At 45.0% G+C, this 11,214-nt stretch overlaps 1 protein-coding gene across 2 annotated transcripts; it reads left to right on the forward strand.

The window, feature by feature from the left end:
* Nucleotides 1-1,768: 1,768 nt before the first annotated feature.
* On the forward strand, nt 1,769-10,980 carry ZNF394 (zinc finger protein 394). 2 transcript variants are annotated; one of them, XM_032872635.1, is made up of 3 exons: nt 1,769-2,322; nt 4,665-4,800; nt 9,914-10,980. In XM_032872635.1, exons 1-3 carry the CDS (start codon nt 1,870-1,872, stop codon nt 10,972-10,974), a joined length of 1,650 nt encoding a protein of 549 aa, XP_032728526.1. In that variant the 5' UTR covers nt 1,769-1,869; the 3' UTR covers nt 10,975-10,980. The 2 variants fall into 2 exon arrangements, with proteins under 2 accessions (XP_032728526.1, XP_032728527.1); XM_032872636.1 differs by lacking the exon at nt 4,665-4,800 and having other exon boundaries at nt 9,914-10,088.
* The last annotated feature ends 234 nt before the right edge of the window (nt 10,981-11,214 follow it).

Below are 11,214 nucleotides of genomic sequence, written 5' to 3' on the forward strand. Positions count from 1 at the left end.
AGCTTTATTTCACGCCAAGCATCAAGAATCTAACCGAAGGATCGGGGCCTCACCTCTTAAAAGAGAGGACGACCTTTCTGTGTTTCACAGTCTAGCTTTTAAGGGCAAAAACCATGTGGTCGGGCTTGGCCAGGCACAGGTGACCAATGAGATTGTAACACACTCAGGAAACTCCATAGTGATACTAGGTGGCCAATTGAGTTACAATTTATCCTAGTAGACGTTTGACCCAGCCTATTACACCTTGATTAGGATTGGCACCAAAAAGGGTTCCCAAAGGGTGGGGGGCCCCTACTCCTTGGTAGCTAGGGAGACAGTATGCAACCCCCTACTGATCGGATGTCTCCACCTGGCCTGGCCCACCCTTATGTCTGGGCTTTTGTTACCTGAAGCTGGTTTCCGGGACTTGTTTTTAAGTGAATCCCCTGGGGGTAGGGAAGCAGGGACAGTTTAACTTTAATGAAAGCCTCTTGCTAAATAGGCCCTTACAGTCAAATAAACAAAACCTTACAAAAATTTGTGTCTTCAGTCCATATGGACATTTTAAGCTTTAATCTCCTAGGTGAAGTCTTTCACGGTACCCTCCCTCCCCATCAGCCATGGCTGTCCATACATGCCAAAATGTTGCATTTACCACCCTGTCCTGTAATGATCTAAGTGTCTGACTCTCAGGATACTGAGGATAGAGACTATGTTTACTCAGTCTTGTAATTTTAGTGTCAGGCAGGATGCCTCGGCGCGTAGCAGGTACTCTACAAACCTTTCCTGTATCAACAAGTACCACGTGGACGGACGCTTGTTTACCAATCACTGTACAGGTGGACTTTTAATCTTCTAGGACAAAACTTACGTAAGGGCCTATTCAGCCCGAGCAGCCCCACCCCGGTTGAACTGCCCTGTTGCTCTAAAGCTTAAATTGACCTTGCTCCCCACAGGGAAACTTATTTAAAAGCAAGTCCTGGAAACCAGTCCCACGTAACAAAGTCCACGTACAAGGGTGGGTCAGGCCAGGTGGAGGTGTTCAATCAGTGGGGTCCAATACTGTCTCCTAGCTACCAAGGAGTATGGGCCCCCGCCCTTTGGGAGCCTTTTGGCGCCAATCCTAACCAAGGTGTGATAGGCTGGTTCAAATGTCTACTAGGGTAAATTGTAATTCAATTGGTCGCCTAGCATCACTGCGGAGTTTCCTGTGTGTGGCCAGGCCCAACCACATGGCCTTTGCTCTATAAAAGTTAATCTGGAAAGCAAGGGGGGGTAGTCCTCTCTGGACGGTCGGTCTGGTTCCTGATGCTTGGCGGGAAACAAAGCTCTGCTTGACCTTTGCTTTGTATCAATCTCGCTCCTTTAATCATGGACCCATTATTGGAGTACCCAATTTTGGGGGACCCAACACTTGCAAAACTTTATTCACAGACAACGTGTTTAAAAATGACATTCAAGCTGTAAAATAAGAGTATCACTTAGTTCTATTGAGCTCAGCGACTGCAAACTCCTCCAGGAGGGTGCACACACAAAGTACCTGTGGAAGGGGCGGAAGGGCACACCACAGAGATGGACCTCACTCCTCCCCGGGGCCTAGAGAGGCCCAGGAAATGCCCGGGAGGGAGGGCACTGCGGGAAGTTGGTGACGCACTTCCGGGCTCATTTGTTAGTACTTTTTGTCACGGGGCGAGGCGGGTTGTGGGTGGAATACCTGCGGGTGGGAGGAGTATCAGAGGGGGCCGGGCAGAGTAGGGCCCTGCTGGGGACGGGATAGTTGGAAGCCACTGTTCTGGGGAAAGCCAATGAGTTCCGGGGCTCTTTGTAGGGTTTGCTGTCTTTGTCACCTGAAGGCAGAACTCCGGGAAAGTCAGCACGCGCCAGAGGACGATGAGCTCGAGCTTGACCGCGAGTCAAGTCACTGACGCTGAGACAGGAGGCTGGATGGCAGCTGCGAGGTCGAGGGTCGGCGCGCCGTCTCTGCGTGATGGACTTTTGATAGTGAAAGTGGAGGAAGATTCTCCCGAACGTCAGGAGCCTGACCCGTGCGGGGACTTTCAGGATCCGGAAAAGTCGCGACAGCGTTTTAGGCGGTTCCGTTACCAGGAGGTGGCTGGACCCGAAGAGGCGCTAAACCGGCTTCGGGAACTTTGTCGCCGGTGGCTGAGACCCGAGATGCACTCAAAGGAGCAGATCCTGGAGCTGCTGGTGCTGGAGCAGTTCCTGAGCATCCTGCCCCAGGAGCTCCAGGCCTGGGTGCGGAGGCACTGCCCGCAGAGCGCGGAGAAGGCTGCGGCCGCGGTGCGCGCTTTTCAGAGAACGCTGGATGGGGCTTCACCCCAGGTGAGGAGTCAAAGTGTTTTGGTGGCCGGGATCCTGAGTTTCAGACCTTCTTTCCTAACAATGCTTTGTCCTAACTTCAGGGTGTGCATGAAAATTCCTTTTCGTAAGGAAACAGTGACAAGTAAATCTATCCAGGAAATGATCCTTGAGTTACAGACCTCTGAGCACAAAACGTGGGAGCATTGTTTACCCATTGTAAGACACGCTCTCGTCTAACTAGATTATTTGGGGAAGAAAGATGGCAGATGGAACGTGGCTTGATGTTGTTAACCACTTAGGCTAGAGCAGCAATTCTCCACCACTTTGTTTTACTTTTTAGAAGTTTAGCGACCCCCTTGCTCTTACAGTTGATAATGGTACTCGGCAGAGGGGAGATGGGCTATAATGGAATTAACTGCTTATACCTATGTGATGAAGCCTCCATAAAAAATCTGAACAGTGAGAGATTGGGAGAGCTTCCTATGGGTGAACACATCCATGTACCCAGAAGGTCACAAACGCCAACTCTTTGGGGGACAGCTCCTCCTCTCTGGACCCTCCCAGACCTCACTATGTATCTTCTCATTTGGTTGTTCATCTGTATCCTTTATTATATCTCTTTGTAATAAACTGGTAAACCAAAGTGTTTCCCTAAGTACTGTGAGCTCTTCAAGCAAAGTCAAATTGGTAGGGGGAGATTTTGGGAATCCCTGATTTATGGTCAAGTCAGAAATAGTGGGTACCTGGAGACCTGCTGCTTCCAAAGTTGAGAGGAGAGGATAGTCTTGTGGGACCCCGCGCTTAACCTGTGGGATCTGAGTCTATATCCAGATAGATAATACCAGAATTGAGTTAAACTTTAGGATACGCAGCTGGTATTACAGAATTCCCTGATATATGAGAACCCCTAAATCTGGTGTCAGAAGTGAAGGAGTGTTGGGGTGAAAGTATTCAGAGTACGGAGAGTAGAAGAGACATACAGGAAGGAGTATGATTTTCATTTACAAGGAAGCAGAGGCAAGGGTCAGGAAAAAACAAGCTTTATTATACTCAGATCTTAGAAACAGGAGGCACAGCATGACACTCAGAGCTTCCTGGGAAGGACAGCAGGGGTGGTAAGGAGGCAGAACACTGGAGCAAGGGGAAGGTTTAGGCCAGAGCCTATACTGAGGTTTCTCAAGGAAAGACAAGGCAGAGCAGGGGAACAGTTTAGAATTGGTTGGTTTGAATAATTTTAACAGGCTCTAACCTATAGGGCTGGTCTGTAGTTGGCCTGATACCTGCTCCTAGGATGAAGAAGGTAGAGTATGTTACCTCCTGGAGTATACAGGCCAGGTAGAGGAGGTATGATTTGAGATTAAGTAGTATTGGCTAAGTTTGTTTTTTTTTTTTTTTTAAGATTTTATTTATTTATTTGACAGAGATTACAAGTAGGCAGAGAGAGAGGAGGAAGCAGGCTCCCTGCTGAGCAGAGAGCCCGATGTGGGGCTCGATCCCAGGACCCTGAGATCATGACCTGAGCCGACAGCAGAGGCTTAACGCACTGAGCCACCCAGGCCCCCCCGGGCTGAGCCTTTTGCTCTAAGAATTGATTAGCCCTGGGAAGGGCAGTCTCCCTAGCCAGGAAAAAAAAAAAAAAAAAAGCAGCTATCAAAACAACACACAGAAAATTTAAAAATATATTTCTTTTTCCTGTTGTTTAGTGAGAGATTCTTGGAGTCAGTTTGTGACCCATCACTGAAGCCTGGACTGAAATCTCCCCACACCAGTGTTGGAACCTTCCGTTTCTAAGAACTGCGGTTTTACCCTCTGTGAATGGTCAACTTAGATTTAAATAAGCTATCGCAAAAGATCATCTTGCTGGTTAATTATCTTATAGGGCAATGGTCATGGGAAGGGAAAGTAAATGTTATTGAACAGCTGCTGTCAGTGAGCTACCCTCATTTTCTTAAATTATTTGTATGCATTTCACACATGAGGTGACCAAGTCTCAGAGCCGGCACTGGAATTTGGGACTTCCGGGCTACCTGTATATTTTTAATCTATATCAGATTTCCACTTGGACTAATCACAGTGATACAACTCAAATGAAGATTTTTCTCTTTCCCCACATTAGTGTAAACAGTCCACAGAAAAGCTTTTCAGGATTGCAAGAGAATTTCAGCCTCTTCGTTACTTTGAAACTCCAGTCAGTCCAAGACTCACTGGGAAAGACTCAACAGTCATGGTTGTTACTTGATTCCCAGGGCTTCCTGCTCAGTGTTTGCAGAACTCCTCTGGAGTCTGGCCTCATCCGGAGATGAGTGGTCACTTACGCTGCCCTGGGACAGCAGGCGCTGAGTGGAGGTCTCGTGTTGTTTCAGGAGTTGGTGATGGTTGACAATGTGGCCGTGTCTCTAACTTGGGAGGAGTGGGACCACCTGGACCTAGCTCAGAGGAACTTCTGCTGGGAGAACGCCCTGAAGGACTGTAGAAACACGGTCTCCCTGGTCACTCCGAGTAAGTGTTGACTTCATTTCAAGCTGTGGGTGATTTGTGGAGGGCCAGTCACACAGACAGGTTGAGAGCTGTTATTGTGTCTCTTGTGACCCAACGGGACTTTGCTGTTCTATATTGTTAGGTGAGAGATTCAGCTTTTTTTTTTTTTTTTTTAAGATTTTATTTATTTGTTTGACAGAGGGGTCACAAGCAGGCAAAGAGGGAGGCAGAGAGAGAGGGGGAAGCAGGCTCCCCGCTGTGCAGAGAGCCCGATGAGGGGCTCGATCCCAGGACCCTGAGATCATGACCTGAGCCCACAGCAGAGGCTTTAACCCACTGAGCCACCCAGGCGCCCCTAGATTCAGCTTTTTATTTTCGTTCATTTTAAATAAAACACATACAGAAAAATACAAAAAATATAATGGGCATCTGTGTATCTGCCACCCAGGTTTAGCGAATTTAATATTTCAGTATGTTAATATATCCCTGTATGATTCTTTTTGCACCTTGCCTTTTTTTTTTTTTTTTTTTTTCCTTGCCAGCATTACATTTTTGGGATTTCTCCATGTTGACATATGTAACTCTAATTCATTCATTTTAACACTGGTTTATTTCATTGTATGAATAGTCCAAATTCATTTATCTACTGTCCTATCAATGGACATCAAAGCTTCTAGTTTTTTACTATTACAAATAGCATTATATCAAACATTCTTGAATCATTCCATGTTCATTTATTGGAACTCCTAAAGAGAATAGACTTAGGCATGTTTGCCCATTTTGCTGTTCAGGAGGACTGTAACCAGTTTGGGCTCCTACCAGCAGTATGTGAGAATTCTTCTCTGCATCCTGGCAACTTTGGGGTTCAGCTGATGGCATGATGTCGTAACACAGTAGCTCACGAGTTCCTTTTGAAATATTATATCACACATCTGCTCTGAACCTGCAATGACTCCATTTCACACAGAGTAAAAGCCTAATGCGACAAGGCCCTATCACCCTGCCCACCCCTCTCGTACTGTGCCCCTCACTCACTGTACTTCAACCCCACTGACCTTCTGGTCCTGGAACATGGTGGGCATACTGCATCCTTTTCCTTCTCTATTTAATACCTCTCCTTGGAATAATCTTCCTCCAATTCTCCACTAAGCAGACTCCTTGACTTGTTTCAAGTCTTTGCTCAGATCGCAATCTTCAGTGAGGCCTGACCTGACCATCATGTTTTGATAACACAGTTTGCCTTCCATTGTCTCCCTCTCTCATGTTGCTGACCGATCCCTTACCTTCCTCAATTTGGTCCACAGCATTTATCACCCTCTGACTTCTTATAGAATATATTTTATGCTCATTTTGTTGTCTGACCACCCCTTCTAGACTGTAAATTCCACAAGGTGGGGGGGATTTTGTCTGCTTGGTTCTAACATATCCCAAGCACTTGGAATAGTGGTTGGCATACAGTAGGTGCTCAATAAATACTAGGTGGATTAGAGAACAAATGGTATCTTAATTATTTTAACTTGCATTTTCCTGATTCCTACTGGCTTAAATATCTTTTCAGATTTTTGTTTCGGACTTTTCTATGAATTGCCTATTTATATCCTATCTCCCTTCCTTTCCTGTGTTACTATTTTTTAATTGTTTTGTGGCAGTTCTTTGTATTTTTTATATTAACTCTTTGTTGTTTTACTGGTTATATAAGTGGCTTTTCACAATGATCTCTCTAGTTATGTAGAATTTAAAAATTTTAATATATGGTTTACTTGTACATGCAGGGTTTAGGGGCACCAGCCCCTTCCCCCCACAGCCAGAAATCCACATATAACTTTTAACTCCCCAAAAACTTAATCATAGCCTACCATTGACTGGAAGCCTTATAGGTAACATAAACTGTCAATTAACACATATTTTATATGTTATGTATAATACATACTATATTGTTACTTCAAAGTGGGCTAGAAAAAAGGAAGTGTTCTTAAGAAAATCATAAGAGAAAAGACCCTTACAGTACTGTATTGTCTTTTTTTTTTTTTGACAGCACTGTATTGTCTTTTTTTTTTTTTTTTTTTGCCTTCAGTATTGTACCATCTTTACCAAAAAATCCACACATGAGTGGGCCTACACAGTTCAAACCCTTGTTTGAGCGTCAACTATGGTCGGATTTTTAATCTTTTATTATGTGGTTTGTGTTTTTCCAATCTTAGAAAAATACCAGGGGTGCCTGGGTGGCTCAGTTGTTAAGCGTCTGCCTTCGGCTCAAGTCATGATCCCAGGGTTCTGGGATTGAACCCCGCATTGGGCTCTCTGCCCAGCAGGGAGCCTGCTTCCTCCTCTCTCTCTCTCTCTGCCTACTTGTGATCTATGTCTGTCAAATAAATAAATATATCTTCTAAAAAAAGATTTTTTTTAAAGATTTTATTTACTTATTTGATGGAGAAAAACACAATGAGAGGGGGAACAGAAGCAGGGGGGTAGGAGAGGGAGAAGCAGGCTTCCCGCCGAGCAGGGAGCCTGATGTGGGCCTCAATCCCAGGACCCTGGGATCATGACCTGAGCTGAAGGCAGAGGCTTTAACCCTCTGAGCCACCCAGGCATCCCCAAAGTTAAGTTCTTATGAGCTTAAAACAGGGTGCTATATCTATAAGACTATAAAAAGTTTCATGTAAGCCTTTTGGTAACTGCAAAGCAAAAACCTAGAGTAGATATGGAAAAGGCAAAAATAAAGGAATGAAAGCATTCCCCCATAAAAAACACCCATGAAATCACAAAGGAAGACAGGAAGAAGGAACAAGTGATCTATGAAAAACTTGGACTAATGAAATGCAATAGTAAATCCTTACCCATTAATATATACTTTAATGTAAGCGGACAGATGAATGATAAATAAAATCTTAAAAAAAAAATCTCTAGGGGTGCCTGGGTGGCTCAGTGGGTTAAAGCCTCTGCCTTCAGCTCAGGTCATGATCCCAGGGTCCTGGGATTGAGGCCCACATCAGGCACACAAATATTACACTAGTTTCAGGTGTAGAGCATAGTGATTTGACAAGTTGATACATTATGCTCTGTTCACAAATGTAGCTACCATCTGTCCCATTACATTACATCCTATTACAATATCGTCGACTGTCTTTCTCACGCTGTGCCTTTTATTCTGGTGACTTACTCCATAACTGGAAGCCTGTTATCTCCCACTCCCTTCACCCATTTTGCTAAGTCCTCCCACCCTCTCCCTCCTGGCGACCATCAGTTTGTTCTCTGTGTTTACAGGTCTGATTCTGCTTTTTGTTTGTTTATTTTTCTTCTTTAGATTTTACTTATGAGTGGAATCATATGGTATTTGTCTTTCTCAGTCTTACTTATTTCATTTATTTATTTGTTTTTAATTTATTAAGTTGTTTGGGTTTTCTTAAGAAGTAAACTCTTCGCCCAGCATGGGTCTTGAACTCAAAACCCTGAGATCAAAACCCTGAGTCAAAAATCAACAGTCGGATGCTTAACTGACTGAGCCACCCAGGTGTCCCCAAAGTTCTTTTCTTTTCTTTTTTTTTTAAGATTTTATTTATTTGACAGAGATCACAAGTAGGCAGAGAGGCAGACAGAGAGAGAGGAGGAAGCAAGCTCCCCGCTGAGCAGAGAGCCCGATGCGGGGCTCGATCCCAGGACCCTGGGATCATGACCTGAGCTGAAGGCAGAGCCTTTAATCCACTGAGCCACCCAGGCGCCCCTTCTTTTTTTTTTTTTTTTTTAAATGACTTTATTTTTAATTAATTTGTACACCCAGCCTGGGGCTCAAACCCACAACCCTGATATCAAGAGTCACATGTTCCACCAAATAAGCCAGCTAAGTACCCTCTGCAAAATCTTTTTTTTTTTATTTTTATATAATCGCAATAGCTTATTTTTGCTCTTGTTCCCCTGGCCTCAGGAGCCATGTGTAGAAAACAGCCAATTCAGAGAAATTACTGCCTATACTCTCTTCTAGGATCTTTATGGTGTCAGGTCTCACATTTAGGTCTTTAATTTTGTATTTATTTTGTATTTATTTTTGTTTACGGTGTTAGAAAGTGGTCCAGCTTTACTCATTTACGTGTAGCTGTCTGGTTTTCCCAGTATGGTTTATTAAAGAGACTGCCTTTTCCCCATTGTATATTCATGCTTCGTTTGTCATCAAGTAATTGACCACACAAGTGTGGGTTTATTTCTGGGCACTCTATTCTATTTTTGTGCCAGTACCATGCTATTTTGATTACTACAGATGTGTAGTATATCTTAAAATATGATGTTGTGATTTGTTCTTTCTCAGCATTGCTTTGGCTGTCGGGTGCTGTTTTATTTGGGAATTCCCATATTTCAGGCCTGGGCTGGCAAGTTTTACCACAGAGGGATTTATTCAACAAATATTTTGAGTGTCTGCAGTAAGCCAGGTGCTGTTCTAGGTATTGGGGACATAATAGGGAATAAAAACAGTGAAATCCCTTCCCTTTCTGCCTGGAGGATGTCTGCTTTGGAGCTCAAGGATTGGGGCAGGAGCAGCCAGCAGTGCACCAAGGTTCTCCCAATTGAGTGTCCTTTTTCACTTGATTCTCCTGATAGGCAAGTGGTCCCCAACTCAGAATTTATCTGATTCAGTCTCCCTGGAGTGTAAACTTCAGATATTCTGGATTGGGTGGCTAGACTGCTCCCCTGTAAACTTTGAGTCAGTTCAAGATCTGTCTCCCACGCAGACCATGCCTCCAGACATTGGAGGCACGTGGTGTGTCTGTTACAATAACTCATCATATGAGTAGAATTTCTCTTGTTAAACCATCCATTCATGGGGTACGGCCTGTCCTGTCCTTCTTGACAACCCTTCCAGATGTGCCTCTGTCATGACATTGTGACTCCTATAATAGTGAAATGGGCAGGGGGGAAAGAGATAGGTTTGTGGATGTAAGCGGAGGTATAAAAGGAAAGGAATGGGGTTTATACTGGTAAATATGAGCACATCTGGCAGATGGATTAAAATAATTTAACTTGGGGAATGGTTCATGGAGAATATTAAAAGGGTTTTGAGGCGGGTATTTTACTGCAGCTGCTTATACGTGTCACTCCTGTGCAGGGATGACATGTCAGCCATTTTTCCTTTTTCATGTTTCAGGTTTGGAAACCAGAACTGAGAACAAAGAATTTATTCCAAAGCAAGAAGTTTTAGAAGAAGTAGAGCCACAGGGGCAGCTACAAGAAGGGTTCCACAGGAAGGGTCCCCCGTTTTCTAGGTGTGGTGATGCCCACGAGAACAGGGTAGAAAGTCTGAAACTTGAAAATTCTCCTGAAGCGGAAGGACTCACCAGCACCATAGATCTCAAGAATGGTTCCAAAGAAGAGGGAGACTCCAAAAATAATGCATTTGGCAACAGTGCCCTGACTTCAAACTTTGTTCCTTGTCCACACATCCAGACAGCGGAGAGGCCCATTAATGGGAACGAACAGGGGAACAGTTGGAAAGAGTGTCGAGACCTGGTAAAACGTCAGAGGGTGAAACCTCAGGGCTCTGTCGCCAGTGAGGGACATTCCCGCAGGGCATGTCTTTCTGAGACCCAGCGGCAGTTCCGTGAAGACAAGCCTTACAGATGTGACCACTGTGAGAAGGGTTTCAAACAGCGTTCTGACCTTTTTAAACACCAGCGAATCCACACGGGGGAGAAACCCTACGAATGCCAAGAATGCGGGAAGAGCTTCAGCCAGAGTGCCGCCCTGATTAAACACCAGAGGACACACACCGGCGAGAAGCCCTACACCTGCCCCAAATGCGGGGATAGCTTCAGACAAAGCTCCCACCTCAAACGGCACCAGAGAATCCACGTGGGGGAGAAACACTTCAAGTGTAACGAATGTGGGGAAACCTGCCGCACTTCCAACCGTTTCAGACACCAGAGGATACATAAAGGGGAGAGACCCTATACGTGTGAAGAGTGTGAGAAGAGCTTCAAACGGTGCTCAGACCTCTCTAAACATCAGAGAGTCCACACTGGCGAGAAGCCGTACGGGTGTTCTGTGTGTGGGAAACGTTTCAGTCAGAGCGCAACCCTCATTACACACCAGAGGACCCACACTGGAGAAAAGCCTTATAAATGTCTTGAATGTGGGGAAAGCTTTAGACAGAGTTCACACCTGATCCGACACCAAAGGACCCACAGAAATAAAGTCCCACTGTTCTGACATGGCTCCTGCCTAGCTGTTTCGGTTGGTTGGTTCCTTCCATTGTCCAGAAGCTACATTCTTGGGCATTTGGAGTATTTCAGTGCATTGTGGGTCATGTTTCCGCAGGCATCACAGTTAAGACAGATCAGTGAGTCTGACTTGAGTCTCAGTACCTACTCAGAACATCGCAGTGAAGCAGGAATGTGTAAGTGGGGAGCCCTTCCAAAGGATGGTCCCAGGGAAGGGCCTTCCGACATA

This window comes from Lontra canadensis, unplaced genomic scaffold (assembly GCF_010015895.1).
Source record: "Lontra canadensis isolate GAN:19392208 unplaced genomic scaffold, GSC_riverotter_1.0 scaffold45, whole genome shotgun sequence".
Lineage (NCBI taxonomy): Eukaryota > Metazoa > Chordata > Mammalia > Carnivora > Mustelidae > Lontra > Lontra canadensis.